This window comes from Canis aureus, chromosome 11 (assembly GCF_053574225.1).
Source record: "Canis aureus isolate CA01 chromosome 11, VMU_Caureus_v.1.0, whole genome shotgun sequence".
Taxonomy (NCBI): domain Eukaryota; kingdom Metazoa; phylum Chordata; class Mammalia; order Carnivora; family Canidae; genus Canis; species Canis aureus.
This window is the reverse complement of record NC_135621.1, coordinates 43,970,937-43,991,130: the sequence shown is the minus strand read 5'-3', so window position 1 is coordinate 43,991,130 and position 20,194 is coordinate 43,970,937. Positions and strand designations below refer to the sequence as shown.

General features: G+C 38.1%; 1 protein-coding gene across 50 annotated transcripts in view; it reads left to right on the top strand.

Annotated features, from left to right (window-relative positions):
• Positions 1-20,194, top strand: part of MAP4K4 (mitogen-activated protein kinase kinase kinase kinase 4) — a 191,392-nt gene that overhangs the window by 112,916 nt on the left and 58,282 nt on the right. For all 50 annotated transcript variants that reach the window (XM_077914952.1, XM_077914964.1, XM_077914958.1 and 47 more), the window contains exons 4-9: positions 5,177-5,302; positions 6,568-6,678; positions 10,663-10,753; positions 12,806-12,936; positions 15,625-15,679; positions 17,144-17,222. In XM_077914952.1, coding sequence (XP_077771078.1) covers positions 5,177-5,302; positions 6,568-6,678; positions 10,663-10,753; positions 12,806-12,936; positions 15,625-15,679; positions 17,144-17,222 — 593 coding nt within the window. The remainder of the gene's footprint in view (positions 1-5,176; positions 5,303-6,567; positions 6,679-10,662; positions 10,754-12,805; positions 12,937-15,624; positions 15,680-17,143; positions 17,223-20,194) is intronic.

Sequence of the window (20,194 nt, the reverse complement as noted above, 5' to 3'; positions counted from 1 at the left end):
TTTTTATTCTGGGATTGACCTTGGGAAAAGTGGGCTGATTAATTTTAAAGAACATGCTAATCCTTCCCTTGACCTACAGAACCAGATCCTGTAATCTTACTTTGTTCCAGAATTTTTCCTACATCAGCCTGTTCACTTTTGTTTGGTTGGATTATCAGTGAATTTAAGCTGTATAACGTTTTGTGCATCTGATTTAAAAAGTTAATAATAATCTTGATTAATTCAACCAATGTGGTACTGAGTAATACTCTCAGGTGTAATTGGAATTTGCCTGGTAGAAGGTAATCTGTTTTCAATTTTCTACTAGTTCATAGTCATTGAATGGAGGGTTTGGTAAGAGTTTACTAAGACAAAAAATAGATTAAACTGGTCTTTAAAAATTGATATTTTCATTCTAAGTGTACACTCATTTATACATTTTGATGATGAAACCTGACAGATAGTTGCATATCTTGTTTTATCAGCCCTCTCTCCACTAGCAAAAATAGAGTGATAAATGCATTGCCCTTCCTTTTTTGTTCCAACTGCTAATGGGTAGATCTAATTTTGTAAAGCTGGGAAGAAAGATGATTACTCAGAATATTTCCCAATCCTCTGGGTTCCTCCCAGTTAACTTATCCAAAGTCTGCCTGTCTCTCCTCACATTGTTATTGCCATCAGTGGAAGGAAAGAGAATTTGGATAATGGCTTAAAAAGCATGTTAAGGAGTCAGTTTTTAAAAATGCATTCATAATATGCACTCCTCTCTGATCACATGGTGAATTGGGCAGGGTTTGCCATAGGTCTTATATACAAACTTATAGCTGCTTTTGAAAATTACCACTATTCAGATGTTTTCCCCTCCTCCATCCTCTAAGCGTCCAAGGAAGGCTACAGAAAACTACTTGCCTAGTCCTATTCCAGTTGAAGACAAAGATCTTTTCTCTGCGAGTTGGCTCCCCTGGTTGGAGTCCAAAATGCTAATTGGCATCAGCTGCATTAAATCACTGAGTGGAGCCTAGCAGCTGCCTCATCATTGGAGAAAACCAGGAGGGAGCCTTCCCGTTCTCACCAAAACGTCCTCTTTCCTCTCTCCAGTTACCTTTAGTTTAGTTTTGTTTTGATCTGTATATGATTGTGGCCTCCTAAAGAGGAGAATGAAGGGCAAGGCTATTTGGATTTGGCCTAGACAGATGGGATATGTAAACTTAGGTCATGTTGTTTGTCCATTCCACCTTTTTTCATATATGGGGTGGTGATTGTTAAATTTCAGTTCTAGCCTGTCCTGACTCTGTTTTCTACTGTATTTTCTCAGGCTAAATGGGGTGTGGTGGCGGCGGCAGTGGTGGTTACTTACTTACTTACTTACTTATTTATTTATTTATAAAATAGTTTATTTATTGATGAGAGAGTGACACACACACACAGAGAGGCAGAGACACAGGCAGAGGGAGAAGCAGGCTCCATGCAGGGAGCCTGACGTGGGACTCCAGGATCACACCCTGGGCTGAAGCCCGCACTAAACTGCTAAACTGCTGAGCCACCCGTGCTGCCCTGGTTACATATTTAAATGTTGGAATGAGACCACCGAACTTGTTTTTAACTTATGACAAAGGAAATTTGAATTCAGAGGTTGGTTCATTATTACTCCAAAGACAACGTGTATTATATATGTTAGTCATAATTAGGATTCCAGTTTTGGCTCATAGGCATTGGCATACTCTGCATTTCTGGAGCTTTTTCTCTAAGGTGGGCACTCTTAATTAGTATATGACAATGAGTGGTGTGAGACATCCTTTTATTTTGTAAGATGTATAATAGACTTTTTAAAAATCTTAGAAGAGAAGGAATAGTATGTATAAACTGTTTCCTAAGACACTCATTTCAGAGGACAGTTTCCTTTCCTCTCAATATTTTTGGTAGTTCAATTTCATATGCTTCCAGGATTTGACTACTTGAACCTCAGAAATACTCTGGCAAGCTGTATTAATTTGATTACCCTATTTCTGGATGATACTTGGATGTTTCAGTCATATTGGAAAAACTGTTGCCAAACTTGATTGTATTTAAGTTGTTTTTATATCATATTTCATGTTTCTAATATTTGGCCCAATTTCAAAAATGTTACAGTATATGGCTTATGGTTGATGGTGAATCATAGTTTCATTACATAAAATACTTTAGTGTGACTATCTAGTGGCATCTTGGATTTAAGGAAATATATTGTGCTGTGATAATCTGCCAAAAGTATCTACCATTATGCATATTTAGTGTCTTTCACACCAATGGATAGCACTGAATTGAAGCCTGTGAGAATTTTTCAATGTATATAATGCATAAGATTTTCAACTCCATGGGCTCTGAAAATTGAGTCCTCTGGAAGCTCTTAATTGTCTGTAAAAAGAGTGGTGAGCAAGTCAGATCTAGAATACTTTGGTTTGTGTTGCTAAAGAAAAAAAAAACAAAACTAATCAAAATACATTGTGATCCTTAATTATTGCTCAAGAAGCTTCTCATGGGAGAATTGTAGGCAATATTTGCTTTCTGTCAAGAAGTGAAATGTACTGGCAGAGCATCATACGGAATTATGACCCTCAGAATAATTTAGCTAATATGGGGAGTGGAGGGAAGTAGTTAAGGGTGAATCAATAAAGCAAAGTCATGCAACCCAGTAAGATGCATATGCTGCATGGCATGATTGGCTGCAAATACAAAATTAAAAGCAATATTTTTATTTTCCTGTATTTTAGTTCAACAGTGTTTTTTGCTTTTCTGTAGTCTTTATACCCCAGATCTTTGTACATTGACTGATTTTGGATAAAAGGGAAAAAAAAATCAAACCTTTAGTTGACTTTCTAATCATGTAGTTCTAGTCCAGTGTAAGGAAAGTGGGATGTTTAACTTTTCAGGGCCCAACGTGTTTAACCATAGGCCTTCTTCTAGGAGTGACACCACCTGGCTTCCTACCAGGAGCACATTTATGGCCATGGTCATGTGCAACTTTTTGTTAGGAACCTATCAGTCTTGGGGATCCCTGGGTGGCTCAGGGGTTTAGCGCCTGTCTTCGATCCAGGGGGTGATCCTGGAGTCCCAGGATCGAGTCCCACATCGGGCTCCCTGCATGGAGCCTGCTTCTCCCTCTGCCTGCCTCTGCCTCTCTCTGTGTCTCATGAATAAATGAATGAAATCTTTGGGGGGAAAAAGTGTGTTCTCTCATACTGGCAAGGTTGAACTCTGTTTTTGTTTAGGATTAAGATAGCTATCCTAGTTATTCGTATGTCAGTTTTCATTGCTATTTTATTTTTTTTATTTTTTATTTTATTTTATTTTTAATTCAGAGAGAGAGAGAGAGGCAGAGACACAGGCGGAGGGAGAAGCAGGCACCATGCAGAGAGCCCTATATGGGACTCGATCCTGGGTCTACAGGATCACGCCCTGGGCTGCAGGCGGCACTAAACCGCTGAGCCACCCAGGCTGCCCTCATTGCTACTTTAAACACGGCCATGTTTAAATCAGATTGAAATGATACACATGTGGTATATTTTCATATATATATAGGGTTTGAATGAGAATTTGTACACAGACTGTTATATAGACTGTATTTGGCCATGTGACTGCTCCATATTTGTAGCCACCATCTGCCAAAAGTCATATGACAACTATGCCTTTTAATATGCTGTAATATTGTGATCATTATGTCCGGGGACCAAGCTGGAGGCCACCATCTTATGAATCATTCTTCTAAGGTGGTTCCATGTTTTGTTGCATATGGTTTCTAAAGCAGTAGTGCACAGCTGAAAGTCATATTTTAAGAAGACTTTTTTTTTATTTGGTCTCATCACTAATATGTAATTAATGATGTGTTGTAGCTTTTAACAACTTACTTGAGGTCTGTGAGGCTTTATGAGTGGTTTTTAGAGATGCAAGACTGCAACAGTAAGTTTATTCAGCCTTGTATCCACACCAATGCACTTGATTTTCACATGCACGGCCTTCCTCTTTTTCTCTTACACGCGTGCACCTTGAGTGCGCAGAAAGTCTTGAGTCTTCCCTGAAGAAAGGAGAACATCAGTTAGAAGTGGCATGAGTGTACCAGTGCAGAGAATAGAGGACATTGTAGAGAACCAGTCTTTATTTCCTTTTGGAAATATATGTAGTAAAGGGAATTCTAGAGATCTGATTATCACATTTTTGGTAAAGATCTTTATCTTCCCTCAAACACGGCTTTTTTTAGCCAGGGCTAGTTTTCTCTTTTCCTCCACTTTCTCTCACTTTAACTCTGCTTTCCCCTTCGTTCTCATGCTATCCATAAATCTTAATTCTCTCTGCAGGTAGTAGGGCAGAGCTCTGTCTGTTCTGTGTTTGCAGTAAGGGAGGAATGCCCATACTGTTGCAGGCTCTGCCCCAGGGGGGTAGGAAACAGAGAGGCAGAGACTGGCAGCCCTCCCCATCCACAAGGGCAACTTATTTTTATTTTCCAGGCCTGTGTCACCATCTGTTTCCTTCATCTCTCTTCTGATCTTCCAACACAAACTCTGCATTTCTTCCCCTGCTCATCTTACTTAAATAAAAGCAAGAGGCTGGGGGATGAGCCAAGTTTAAAACAACCTGCTATCATTGAATGATGTTTTATTCCTGTGACTTGCCAGACTCACCTGAATCTCTTTTCGGGGTAGAGGATCTCATTAAGCATGCCATCTATCCGGGGCCTGCAGGGCTGGTCTGGACTCTGTAATTTGCTTGTGGCCACAGCAGAAGGTAATGCTTGTGTGCAAGGTTGTTACAGGTGAACCTTCTCTGCTGTAGCTGTGCCAGATGATTTATATTCACAAACATTTTCTAGAAAAGAAACAGTCTTTCCTTGTAATTAGTTGAAAAGTATCAATCAGTTCTCTTTTTTCCCTCCCATTTTTACAGATAAGCAAATTGAAGTGTAGAGGGCATAGTTAGTAGAAGAGCTACTTCATCTACTTCTTATACATATCTGTAACTTTTATAGTTCTGTCTTTCTTGCATAGCTTGTGACCACATTTCGAAAGATGAGCCCTGTCAAAGTCCCCGATTCTTGTCACAAGGATAAAGCAAATGTCTTTCCCTCCCATGCAAGAGGGACTTGGAATTTGTATTATTGCCCATGGTTGTGGAAGTTAAAATCATGACATTCAAAAGCCACACATTTTATTTTTTATTTCTTAAGGATGAAGAGGAAGAAATCAAACTGGAGATAAATATGCTGAAGAAATATTCTCATCATAGAAATATTGCAACATATTATGGTGCTTTCATTAAAAAGAGCCCTCCAGGACATGATGACCAACTCTGGGTAAGCAAATGTTTCCCAAGCATTTTGTGGGGTTTCCTCTTTGGTTGTACTACAAGGACTTGAAAGACCTTCCAGAGGGAGGGGAGAGAAAAGCAAAGACAAAGTGGGTAGTGCCTGTTATCTTCCTTGGCCTTCTTGGTTAAAGGTCTACTGAATATTTATTTTTACATTGATTTCACATTGCATGGAAATAAGTTAACTTTATGTTTCAAGAATAAAATGGTGTGTTTTAAAAGGAATGTAACCGATAGCCAGAAAATCAGGAGCTGGAAAAATAAAACCCAGTACAATAAAAACTTTGTTTATGGAGATTAATTAATATGGAAGCTCAACTAAATGCATCTTCTTTGCCACCTGAAATTAAGGGACAAATCACAAGAAAACAGAGTTCTGTCAGTATTAGTATTAATGATTATAGTTCATTGAAAACAGTAAATGCCTAGAAATTTCTAGGGAAACTTCTAGAATTGATATACATTCAATCTTCCCTCTTATTAACCACATCTATACTAAAGATGATGACATTGAGATGCTGCCAGAGCTATGGTTACCACATTAGTTATGCCAAAGGTACTGGACTAATAAAGCAGGACGATAAATACTTTTTATAATTTTTTTTAAAGCCATTATAGAAAATTTGCAATATTTTGTCTTAATTTTCACCTTTAGCTTCATTTCCCAAAATCAAAGTTAAAATTTAAGGAGAGTTTAATTCAGTTCATTTTCTAGGTATTTAAAAAACATACTTGTGCTGATATTGTGTAAACATTTAGGTATTGTAAATAATGTATTTTTAAAATTAGTCACTGCTTAAAATAGCATTTCTCTTAATATAAAAATAATTTGAGAATCATAATGTGTGAAATGATAGAATATCTTTGACTCTGGCAAATGAGAAAAAATGCTAGAGTATCTCTATCAGATTTCTGATAATTGGGCACTGATTAAGGACAAAATGGTCCTCCCATACCCATGTGCTTAGGAGAGAGAAGGAATACTTCAGAATCTGCACTGGGGGATGTACTGTAAAATACCAGAAAGTCTTAATCTCCTGAACCAAACCTACACAGTGAATAAATTGGATGGTGAAATGAGCTCTCGGCCATTTGGATGCTTCTGAAATGATTATGTACCCAGATCTTTAAGAAAGGTGGAAGGGGTTGGACCCTGCTTTCCCAACTCATCTCCAGTGTGTACCAATCTTGGTGGTGCTCTCACTGGTTGCTGGGATGTGCTAGTCACTATGTGTCTTGTCTACCCTGTAGCTTGTTATGGAGTTCTGTGGGGCTGGGTCCATTACAGACCTTGTGAAGAACACCAAAGGGAACACGCTCAAGGAAGACTGGATAGCTTACATCTCCAGAGAAATCCTGAGGGTAAGGAGAAATGCATGTCTGTGATAACCCTGCGCGTGGTTTTGTGTTTCCATTTTCCTTTTCCTAGCCTGAAATATTTCTTTGCATTAGTTATAACTGTACAGATTGTTCTTTTCATGACAGCCAAGAGTTCTATGTAACTAGCTGGGTTTGATTATTTAAGCTACATCATGGTTTTGATTGTGACAAGTATCTAAAGAAAATAGACTTAAAAATAGTTTTTCTGCATTTCCCTGAATTCACCCTCCAGGTGTTAAAAAGAAAATCTGAGTGAAGAGAAATATTCTCTAACTATTGTTTTTACAGGACTTCTTTGTGTAAGCTTATGAATCAATATTAATGATGCCAAACGCTGGCTTTCAAAATCATCTTGTGGACTTTGGTGTTAACTATTGGAATCTGGTGCAGTATTTACAAGGAAAAGTTCTGTTTAATGTTATTTACAGCCAATTGGAAAGCCAGTTTATGTTAAAGTTTCTAAACTACCATGTTAGCAGATTCTAAATGATTGCTTTTAGTAGTAGAGCTATGCTGACACTACAGGCAAAGGGTCTGTACGTTTTGCATTTGAAAAGTGCTTGTGAGTTACCATTGGGCCTCTTTCCCCTGGCCAGCTGTCCCAGTTTTTCTCTCTGCTTTACCCCTTTAATTACACATTTAAATTACTTGGTTGGATTTTATTTACCCACCACATTTAAAAAATAAAGACTGTGGAGTTAAACTGGATTCTAATTCTTATGTTTCTCTCACTAATAAAAAAAACCGTTACTTTGCTTTTTTCTTAGAGGCAAATTTACCCTTCTTTTGTATTTAAGTTTCATAAAGGACTGTAGGTCTAAAAAAGTGCCAGCTAGAATTCACAGAGATGAGTTTTAATTACTTTTTATTTAGATATTTTATGAAGCCCTTGAAAAAATAAGCAATTCCCTGAAGAAAATTAGTTGTAGGGGGTGAGCATGTAATCCTCTTTTTGTAATCATTCTCAGATTTCATTATTAAAACATGAGGGTCCTGTCTCTCTCGGTTATTACAGGAGGCAGAGTCTAAAAGGGGAAAATGAAGCATCTTGCCTTGCACTAGGATGAAGGAGCTCAGCAAGTGGGCAGATGTATTTATGTTAACAAATAAAGCTCTTGGCATGGTTGGTGGGAGAGAACAGTGGCTATAGAGTGAGTCAGATGTGGGTTTGAGTCCTGCCTTTGCTTCTTACCTGTTGCACACCCCTGGCGAAGTTACTTCTCTTTCAGGACTTAACCTTCTTCTATAAAATGTAGATACCAGTCCTATGAGGGAAGTACCATTGTTACGAGAATTCATTGTGTTGGTGTGTATGAATCATTTAATGTAAAATTTAAGTACATAATTGATTGTCAGTAAATATTCATTTTTGTCATTATTTTCTGTTATAAACACATATTTACACATACCTTTTCTATATATAATTCCAGTGTGGGATTTCTCAAACAGAGAACTAGATTTTAGTATAAATGTCCTAGGCGGGCATCAACTGTATTTCAGCCATCAAAGATAATTTACATGTTTATATATATATTTATATATATATAAACATATATATATGGCATTGTTTACCTATCATGTAATAGGTATATTTAGCTATTTTACTTCCGTTGATCTCAGGCATCATTTCAAAGATGCCCAGGTTGTTTGAGGCCCTGATTGACCTGAATATATAATAGCTTCATGGACATTGTTTTGAGATACATCAAATGTTTTCCACCTTGGTGGCACCTGAAACAAAGATTTCCTTCATTTACATTTCATCTAGAGTGAGAGTTTTTCCTATGACAGAAGTCTAAGTGAACTAAAAACAAGCCTCTGGAAGAGTCAGTGTGTCACAAGCTAGTGAATGCTTTTCACAGGAATCACTGAGAATCCACTTTGGTAAAGTGTAAGCAATATGGTAAGAAGACAGAAGAGCTGTCATGAGAACAGAAGGAACCAGCTCAAGCGGATAACCTGGGTTCTCAAAGACACTGCTGGGTTAGCTTATTTTTGCAATGGCAAAACTTGTCCTCATTGTTTCGTAGGTGTTAGATTCATATGCTGTTATTATGTTAAGAGCTTCAAAAGATTGAGAGTCATGAGCTTATAGGCCTCAGACATAAGCAGGAAAGTTCTCTTGGGCCTGCCCACTGGAACCCCGAGACCAAAGGTTTACCAACAAAGCCAGTGCATATTCATTCCAACCCACTTCCATGTTTACAGTCTATACAGCTTTTGATGCATTTTAGTAGAAACTGATATTCATAGTGTGTATGGGTTCTTACAGTCTTTCATAATCAGAATTGAAGGGACAGCTTTTGACTGTTCTTTTGCTGGATGTCCATGAATATGATAGTTATAGGAAAAATGTTTTTTAGCTTTGAAACATTGCTGCATTTGCTCTAGGTTGGTATTTAGTGTAGTATTTCTATTTGGACTGTCTCTGCTAAGGAGGGATAATTGTGGCTTACTTTTGCCATGGGAGTAGTTGAATGTACATTCTTTCTTTTCAGACAGCTCGTTCAGAATAATTGTAACTCGAGTTCATGTTGTCTACAAGCTATTAGACACACCTTGAGGGGTTTCACCTGGAGATATAGCAACCCTTTAGCAATGGGACCAGGATGATGTTTCTTATATTTATTGCTCATGAGAAACAAGAGTGCATGCAGGCCACAGTGTTTGCTAAGACAGTCCTGTATAGAAGGAGTTTGGGAAAGTTAAGAGAGTTAAAATGAACTAAAGTAGTAAAAGTAGGAATTCTGAAAGAATTAGGAAAGCTACTTTTTTTTGTTGTTCTTTATTCTTTGCTATTCAGAATTATGCCATGCTGTAAGGAGAGACTTTCTTCCTAACTATAGCACTAACATACCATATATTTTTAGTGCTTTTTCCCCCTAGTCAGTGCTTTGTGGTATAACACGGCACATCCTGTGTGGTGGAAAAATAAACAGAGCCATCAAGTAAGCTCTATTCTGCTTTATAAGCAGACTAGTAAATTATTGTTTAGAAACCCCTGGTGTTAGAAAAATTAGTGTTCTAGAGCAGCTGTTAAATTTAATGCATATCCTACACAGTATTGATAACAATAAAACCTCACACAAAAAATCAAACAGGAATATTAAATAAACCTGTACTTCTGATCTAGCCTTTTTGAATTAAGACGTTTCAGAATAAATAGGTTGTTTGTATCTTAAGGAGGCAAGCTATACATTTGGCTTCTCTAACTAAAGACAGAACAAGGACGGGAGTTGTGAGAATGACACATTTTTGTCTCTCAGTTCATAGTTGGATGCAAAATGTGTTTTTGTTCTTCCACCACCTCTCATAAGTGACATGCTCTTGGGCCTTCTTCCCAAAACAAGGTCATCCGAAAGTGCTGTATGCCCAGTAGGGTTTATTTCCTTGGGAAAGAAAGAAATTTTATTTGAACATAAAGCTCTTTCGATGGCAGAATTGTTCTACACTTGGGGTGGCAGTGGGATTGATCAGCAGTTAGTAATTTGTCACTATGTGGTGGGAAAACTATGCAGTGCTCAAGAGCCGGACTTGAATGAAACCCCACTCTGGCTCTTTGTTTTTCCCATGGGATGGGTTTAGTTCACATATACCCACAGGGTCACCCACTGAAAGATGGACGTGTAGCGTGGGAAAGGAACCACCCTGTACACAAATAGCACAAATTACAGCAGAGAAACTGCAGATGGTAATCTAGTGTGTGTCTTCAAGGAGTGGCTAGAAACTGGTCATGTTGCTCACACGGGGGACCTAACCTGTTGGAACCTGGGAGTGGATACTTCTTTCTGTGTGGTACTATCGGTGATATCTTCCTGAAAATGTACTAAAATTGAATTGTAGTATGTTCTAAATGGGGTTCATTAAACCTTAGTTCTGTATGTCCACTTTGTTATCAAAAGTGTGTTCCAGGCTCTTTATTTGCGACAACAAGGAATAAAATTCAGATCTGTCTCTTCTCTTCAGGGACTGGCACATCTTCACATCCATCACGTGATTCACCGAGACATCAAGGGCCAGAATGTGTTGCTGACCGAGAATGCAGAGGTGAAGCTTGGTATGTGATGCATGTGCCACATGATCTAATAGTTGCCCCTAGTACATACCAGCAGCACTCCCAACCTTGTTGGCATTTAGCTAAAAGTTCAGTCTATTAGCCACATTTTCTCTTTCTGTTCTGGGAATTAGGCTTATGCCTTGTCTGGCTCCAGCCTCCCTTTCTACTAGGGTTGTCCCCTGTGCTTTGCTCTCCATATAATAGACTGAATAATGTTTGAATCAGATCACGGCACTTTCTTCCTTAAAGACCATTAGTGGCTTCCTGTTTCAACTGTAATAAAATATACATTTTTTTAACCATGACCCATAAAAAGACATAGTCCCTACTATTTTCTTGCTCTGTTTTGCGACCATCCTCACCTCTCTCTTCTCCAGTTCACTCATTTTTTTTTTTTTTTTTTAATTTCCTTGCAATGTCCCACACGGTTCTTTGCACATACTGTTCCCCATTGGGGGCAGTTTGGAAGTTGTGATTTTTTCCTCCTTTCAGAGTCTTTCCCTGACCCTCTGATACGCTGTTTGTTTCCTCATTAATCCTGATCACAGTTTATAATTATACAGCTATTTGTTTACTTATATTTCTGACTTACGTACTGGAATATAAATTCTGGAAGTATGGCAACTTATGATGTTTTATTTACAAGAGCATTCTTATCTGACATCTAGCTTAGTGCCTTAAATATACTTAGATACTCAGTAAATTTATGCATAGATGGATGGAGTCCAAGGTATCTTCCTGGAGGTGATTTTATAATGGATCTTCTCTATTTCCTGTTTCCTTTACCCGGATTTGAACTTTTTTTAATCCCACTTTTATATAATGTTTCTGTCAAATTTTTAAACAATTAGCCTTAAGTTTTCTTCCACTAAGGTATCACACAAAAAAATTCTTTACGCTTATGAGACTCTAGTCCATCTTTCAAAAATCCTAGGCGCAGTAGTTAAACCTTAAAAACGAAATCTTCATTATTGCCTTCTTGCCTAGTACCTCCATTTATTGACCATCTGTGGAGGAAGAGTGTGCTGATTTGGGAAATCCCCTCAAAGCTTAAATGGGAGGCACTTGAATTGTTGTCATTCTCGGTGACTCTGTAAGCTGTGTTTGTTTCCTGCACTGGCCCCCTGGTGCTAGGACTGTGATAATTCTTCTGTAATCACTTGATGATCACTCGTGACTACTGTCTGAGTTACTACAAATGGCACGTACTGCCTGGCCCATATGTGTCTGTGTCAGAACATGTGAGTCTACCTCCTGGTCAGGTGGTTTCCTGAGCATGTTTTGCCTACAGAAGTTGAATCTGTTACCCAACCCCTGTCAGTGATCTCAGCCCTCCATAGGCCCTTCGGCAGGAGCTTCCCCTCATGCAGTCCTACGGGTAATAGCAGTGTGCATAGTGATGTCGTGGGCAAACATTCCTTTAGGGACCATAATCTTCTTGCTAGCTCTGTCTCCCATCCTTGAACTTTCCTCTAGACCACCATCATCATTCAGCTGAGTGGGATGTGGGGGTCACTCTGAAAAATCAGAAGTCCCAGGTACTTTGAGAAGAATGTCTTAGTATATTTGTAGTTTAGCTAGATTCTTTTTATTGAATTCATTACTGTGTACTTTCCAGAAAACCTTTGTGGGTTTCTTCTCTTTTTGTGGTTAGTGCTGCTTAAGAAGCCAAGTCACATGGGTGTTAGTCAGTTCTCCTGAACTTGGAGCTTTCTATGACTTGATCCTAATTTGTGGCAGGTATGTTTCCTACAAGCACTGAATATCCTAATTAGTCTAAAAGTCCCTCTGGAGGTCACTGTCATTGCAACTCCGGGAAGTGGCTGGATCCAGGCCTCCTAGGAGCTGGCAAACTGGTAGAAGATTTTGTCATTTGGGCAGCTTTGCTCTGGAGACCGTTCTCTTTATTGATGCTGGTGATCTTAAGGTGTTTGCATGTCCATGAAGTCTTATTACTCCTTGAGTTTATACTGCAGATACCTCCTCCTCACATTTCTTCATCTTGTGGTTTGTTAATTATGTTCTACCCCTTCCTTTTTCTTCCTCCCACAGTTGATTTCGGCGTGAGTGCTCAGCTTGACCGGACCGTTGGGAGGAGAAATACGTTCATAGGCACCCCCTACTGGATGGCTCCTGAGGTTATTGCCTGTGATGAGAACCCAGATGCCACCTATGATTACAGAGTAAGAGGCACCTGCTTTCTTGGCCTCATTGGGTCCCTAGTCTTCCTGAGGGATAGGGGCTCTGCTTACAAATTGCACACCCCTCATCCCTTCCTGCTGTTGCAGTGAGGATGACTTAGGAACCTTGTTGCAGGTGCAGATTTTCCAGCACAGTATTGAGATGCTGTCTCGTTGTTCATTTTCTGTCACCTTGGTTCTCCTGAGTACACTGCTTTCATGGCAGTGTGACACTGTCTTGTGCATAGAACTTTTTGTCATGAGTAAATTAAATACTTTGCCCTGTTTGTTGTCCTTTTAAATTTGAAGAATATATTATAATCAGATATTATAGTTCTAAAATATTTTCGGAATATATAGCAATAGTTTCATCTATGTGAAATTTTAGAGTACTGTTAAAGAGCTTTACAGCTTGATTTGGTACACAAATATATTTAAATTATTAGAGTGACCTCTAGGGACTTGTATCAATAATACACTTTTCAGTTCCAGTGTAAAACCCATATTTGTTTTATCATCAGATTCAGGTTGAATATGTTTACAAAAATCATTACAAAAAAATTTGTTTTGCCATAATTAAATGAGTCAGAGTGTTTATGTACCTGTTAATGTTATTCAAAGTTGAGTTCATATCTTTATACTCTCCAGTGTATTTTAGTTTTTTTTTTTTTTTTTTTTAACAAATACCCAATTAATGAAACTCATTTTAAGCATATGGTATGGAGGAATTTTTATTTTATGTTTTCACATGCTGGAGTATTATGGAGTTAGTTCTCATAGTTCTGCTTGAGGTGGATTAACTAAAAAGGTGATGAAGGGAAGCCTGAGTGGCTCAGCGGTTAAGCATCTGCCTTCGGCTCAGGGCCTGATCTGGGAGCCCCAGGATGGAGTCCCACATCAGGCTTCCTGCATGGAGCCTGCTTCTCCTCCCTCTGCCTATGTCTCTGCCTCTCTCTCTGTGTCTCTTGTGAATAAATAAAATCTTAAAAAAAAATATATATATATATATAGACTGTATGACTTTCCTCTCTTGAATACATCATTTTGTTATCTCCAAAATTTGAAAACCTCTTTTAGTATACCCAAAATATTGTCATGATTAAGTAAATTAAATTTAAATTAATTTATTGGGGTGCCTGGGTGGCTCAGTTGGTTAAGCATCAGGTCATGATCTCAGAGTCCTGGGATCGAGCCCACATCGAGGAGGGAGCCTGCTTATCCCTCTCTCTCTGCTCCTTCTTTCACTTGTGCTCTTTCAAATAAATATTTTTTTTTAAAGAAAAATAATTTCTTATACAGAATCTATAATTAGACCCAACTGGTTTATATCTGATTTATCTGAAGGAGTGTTTAATATAGGACAAACATTGTATTTGGTAGTTTGGCCACAGAGTATCTTTTAATCAAGGCTAACCAACTCCCTCTCCTTTTTTTCATGACATTGACTTGTTGAAGAGGCCTATTCTACAGTTCAGATATGCCTTACCATTTTTGAATTTTAACTTTATAATCTTTATAAGGCATTTACTTTGTTTCTTATAAACTGGAGAAATTCAATTAGTATCAAGAAAAACCTGAAAGGAAAATTGCCTTAGGAAATGAGTATGGTTTGTGTTGCATCACACCAGGTGGCATGGAATGTCTGCATGTCCCACGACTGCTAAGATTAGTCACTGGGTCAAGTTGGGTGAAACCCCTCCTTTGCGCTCTATAGTAGGAAAAAAACTCATAAAAATAAGGGAGAAATTTTTGGGCCTATCCTTCTTGTAATCAAACATGTTTGAATTGTGTAGCATAATTATAGGTTATTTAGAAAACGCTTAAACTAAGCAACTTTAAGTAATTCTTTCATTAGAATTGCACATAAAGAAGAGAATGTTAATGGTAATAACTACCCATTGTTTGCTTTTAAAAATCTTGTTTGGATTTTAAGAAATTGGCTGATAAAACTTCATTCATTCATCAGCCAATGTTTATTGAGTGCCTACTACATCCCAGTCACCATTCTGAGGATACTAAGGTGAATAAAACAGACAAAAGTTCCTGCTCTCACAGAACTTGTATCTGAGTGGGGAATACAGTTAAAATTCCAATCTGAAGATGAATATTTCAGGGGACTCAGAAGGAAGAGATTCCATGCACAGAAAGGCAGCTTATTGCTCACCCCTTATTATAAGTTTGAGGGGAGAGTGGAGAGGCTTAGCAGTGTGATTCAAAATACTGAACTATGCTAGATTTTATTAATTCAAGTATAATTAACATACAGTGTTACATTAAGTTAGCCTTTAAAACTTTAACATCTTAATTAAATTTGAGATAGTAACATAAAATACAAAATTAAACATAAATCTGGGCCAAGAGTCTTAAGGTATTGAATGTAAAGAAATGAGAAAACATACTGAACAGAGCACATGGTGGCAGTTAAAGAAAAGCTTTTCCATGGACCACCTCTAGTTCAGTCCTAGATGTGAGTGGTTCTAATTAGCATACCAGTTTTTATCTTTATATTTTCATTCATTTATTTGGAAGGTATTCGTTACAGATGTGTTTGCTTTTAATTTCTTGGCAAACTTCTTTTCAGTTTATATACCGAAAAATGCCTTTATATCATTTGTGTGAGTAACTGGCAGTGTTAAGTTAGTGGTTTCATATCTGATCCAGTACCTGTAACACACTGTTTTATTTTTGCAGAGTGATCTTTGGTCTTGTGGCATCACAGCCATTGAGATGGCAGAAGGTGCTCCCCGTAAGTAGTCTTCTTTCCTTTTGAGCCCAGTTGTTACATGTGACTTAATCCTAGTTTCAAGCTTTCAGACAGAACAGCTTCAGGAGTAAAGCAGTTCCTGGTGGGACATTCAGATGAAGGATGCATAAGTACAGTGAAGTTTGAGATGTGAAAGGATTCTTGGCACCCACTATTCCTTTTAAAGATCCCTGAAGTCTGTGGGTTATATTTTACCTTTTATTTAAGTTGTATTCAGATGTGTAACCTGAAGTTTGGCTGACATCAGATAATAGGCAATAGTGTTTCATTTTACAATTTAAACTTTAGTGAAACTAAATCCTAACACATGAAATTTTAGTGATACTTAACATTTTGACTTTACAAACAGAGGCATAATTTTTTATCTGTAGAATAAGGCTGGGGTTTTATTTTTTGCTTTTTGGTTACTTGTGAAATTTGTTTCTCCTTTGGATTAAATCAATGACAGTGTCATAAACTTGAATTTTGAGCAGAGACTGGTAGAATTGTAGAGAACAAAGAGACAAAACAGCATTATCTGCTGGTCCCCCTAGTAAAGGGGTATACAAAGGATGTATCCTTGTCTGCTGCAGAGTTTCTGCTGAATAAATATTTGTTGAATGAATGAAAGAAATTTCCAACAGCTAAAAATTAGTTTGCAATACAGAAATGGATGTCAGTCTTGACTACCATGTGTTTCCTCATGTTTCCATGTGAGGAATTGAGGCAGGGACGAATTGCCTAGATCCTTTGTTTCAGTTTTCTCTCACGGTGGGAATAGATTGTCTTCTTTGGCCCCCATTTCCCAGCTGCCTTGTAAAATTCTCATGAACGTAAATAAACATATGAAAATGCACATTACCTATTGTAACATGTTAATGCGTGCAAGTGCACTTGACTTAGCTTTATTGGACAAGTAATAGAAACACAAACAGTACTTGCACGGAAGGAAATAGTCTGTTTTATTCTCTCATCTTTGCTCCTTCCTAATATTACAGCAAATGAACAGTTAACATTTCTGGAGGGCTTCATTGAGCTTACTGTGTCTAGGCACTGTATGACTGCCTTTACAACCAGGGTCTGATTTAATCCTCACAATGACCCTGTGACAATATAATTATTTTCATTGCGATCTTACAGAAAGTTTAAAAACTTGGTTTAGAAACTTAAGCTGTTTATTCCTTTAAGACTGTGAATCTGTATTTATTTTTGATTTACAAAAACTTTCCACTGTCAGTTTGAAATTGTAAATTCTTCTTGTTGCTCTTGACCTCTTCATGTTTTGTTGTGTTTAAATGGGGGAACTCAGGGTATGCCCTAGGATTCATAGCTGGATGTCTAGACTGCCTTGATGTAAAGATTGTCAGTCAGATGATGGGATAGCGCATTTGATATTTTGAGTGAGGCCTAGAAATTAAGAATGAGTAAAATAAGTGCCATACTGACGCCACCGTCTCCTCTCCCCAGCTCTCTGTGACATGCATCCAATGAGAGCACTGTTTCTCATTCCCAGAAACCCTCCTCCCAGGCTGAAGTCAAAAAAATGGTAAGCTATGTATGGTTTGTTGTTGTTGTTGCTCTTTCCTTTTCACAAAAAACTGTTTCTTTTCAGTTTCACTCCAAGACCAAATTCTAGCCATTCCAGTTCCCAAAGAACTAAGAGCCAGTGCCCTGAAACACCAGTAAAGAAGTGTATTTTTAAAAATGTTTTTTCCTTGATAAAAATTCTCTTTTAATTACAGAATAGTAACAGTGACCATAGGAAACACTGTAACATGGTTAAAGAAAAAGTTTCATTTTAACATTTAAGCCCACTTTTAAGTATACTACTTTGCTAAGCATTTTCACATTCCAAAGGAAAGCTGTACTGACTTTGCAGCTTCACAGGTGAAATAGGATTCGATTTTTTTTTTTAATTTTTATTTATTTATGATAGTCACAGAGAGAGAGAGAGGCAGAGACATAGGCAGATGGAGAAGCAGGCTCCATGCACCGGGAGCCCGATGGGGGATTCGATCCCAGGTCTCTAGGATCGCGCCCTGGGCCAAAGGCAGGCGCTAAACCGCTGCGCCACCCAGGGATCCCTAGGATTTGAATTTTAATTTTAATGAAGGCATTTATGGTAATTGTTGCAAAACATTGCAATTAGGTGTATCTTTTTTCATTCCAGAAATGAAAGGAATGGTCCTGTCTTGTCTTTGGGCTGCCACCTTTCTTTCTCCCTGCAGCCCTGTTTGCTCAACAAAGATCCCTTATCAAAGTGAAGGGAGATGATGGTGACCCTCCCTGGTGAAAGCTTTAATTGTAGCAGTGTGGGCAAGAGTTAGTTTGGTTTAGTTTTAAAAGTCTTTGAGGGAAAGGGTAGTGTTTTGTTTTTGCCTGAGAGGTTTGCTCACTTGTTTCCTCTTGAACTTTTTTCTGAGTGCTTTTCTGTCACTTCTGTCTCCACTCAAGCTCTTCATGCATGTGGGCCCTCTCCCCTTCTTCTGTTTGTGTGTTCCTGGGTACATATCTTTCTAGTGCCCACCTACTCTCATGGTGGTTTTTTTCCCCTTCTGAAACTAGTCTCACTGGTTTTCCAGTAAGTGTGTCTCCTCTTGGGTTCCTGACTTTAGTTGTAAAATATGCAAAGAATTTCAGTATCAATCAAGCCGCCTTTTCTTGTGGATTTGGTCTTTTAGCTCTTGCTGTCAGCTCTTTTCTTCTTGGTTGCTCATCTTCTGATGTCCTGTAGCTCTCTTTTCCCATCTGTGGGCATTACACACACACACACACACACACACACACACACACACACACGTATTTTTACTCTTTCATACTTCTTCCTGTTCCTCAGTGTTTCTCCCTACCCTTTCTCCCAGCAAAGCTGGCAGGATTTTTCTCATTCTTTTTGTATTGTCTTTAACCATATTTAACTCCAGATAGCTGAGCTTGCCTAGTTGTACTTTCCAGTTTTTAGAGAGTTCTCCAAGACTGTACAGTTGCCAGGATTTTAGACCCAGTTGGTCTTTTGTATTGAAATTTGGTAACTCTGGACATCTGTGGTGGCCAACCCTAAGGAAACCAAATGTGGACAGTGGGCATCATCAAGGAGTAAGCTGTGCAGCTGGGGTAACACTATCCAGCTAAGTGAAATAATGCTATTTTTTTAGAAAATGGAATTTATGCTCTGTCTCAGGGTATCTCCCAATTCACAAGTCTTGTCAGCTAGCCCCACTCTGATATGTTACTTGCAGTTTGGGATTAACCATTCTGTGTATAATACAGCAACGTAAAGAGAAGATCTAGATGACAAGTTTTCCCTGTGTTTTTACACAAAACTTTCTCTAAACTTGATTAGATGAATTTTCATCCATTTACATCATTGCTGTCGTTTTACCCAAGTATTCTAAAAAATGAGATGATTGCAAACATACTGTTCTTCCTCCTTTCTGATTGCCGTCTTCCTATCCACCAATGTATATTTATCCTGCTGGTCTTGGAGAAGTGATCAGTGAACTCTCTTCCAGCAGAACTTTGACCATTGATTTTAAAGAATATATTATAGACTATCATTTCCCAAATGTTAATTTGTAGACATGTTACATTAGAATCCCCTTGGAATCTTTTTTTTTTTTTTTTTATTGGAGTTCACTTTGCTAACATATAGCATAACAACCAGTGCTCATCCCATCAAGTGCCCCCCTCAGTGCCCATCACCCAGTCACCCCCACCCCCTGCCCACCTCTCTTTCCACCACCCCTTGTTCATTTCCCAGAGTTAGGAGTCTTTGGAATCTTTTAATTTAGGTTTCCAGTCTCAAAGTGTTTCTGGTTTTTTAAGTATGAGGAGTGATCCAGGTATTTGTATTTTTGATAAAGTCCTCAAATTGTGGGCAGTGGAATTTAGGAATCTCTATGCTAGAACAAGATGCACTACAACTGTGTAGAACCTTCCATGTTTCTCATTAACCAGTCACAACTTTGCTGAGTGATTTTGAGGGCCCTTCTCTTGAACAGACCCTGACCTGTTTTTCTGTTCTTTTCCATTTTTCATAGTAACATCAGAAAATGATTCTTTATTCTCTGGTACTTTTCTGCCTTTGTTCATGTTGGAATGGAGGGTTCTCTCCCCCATCTCTAGAATATCAACTATCCTACTTTTTCTTGATGTCTAACCTTCCATAGCAATAGTTCTTATCTTTCTTCTGTAAGTTTGATTTACCCATCTACTGTTGTGTGTACATAGATTTCCCCCACTTTATTTCCTATGTGTATTTCTTAGAGAGCCTAGCATAAACAAATGTAAACTGTTGATATATAAATATTTGTTGAATTGAAAAAAAATGGTAACTTTGAATGCAAATACAAGACAGTGGAAATGATTCTTTAAAGCAGTGAAATAATTGGAAAGAACTGAACTAATTTTCTAAATTACATTTTTAAAGACTGAAAACTCATTCATTCAACAAAAATTTATTATATACCTCTCGTGGTCTGCTCACTCTCAGTGTTGGGCATTGTCAACAAATTGAAAAAT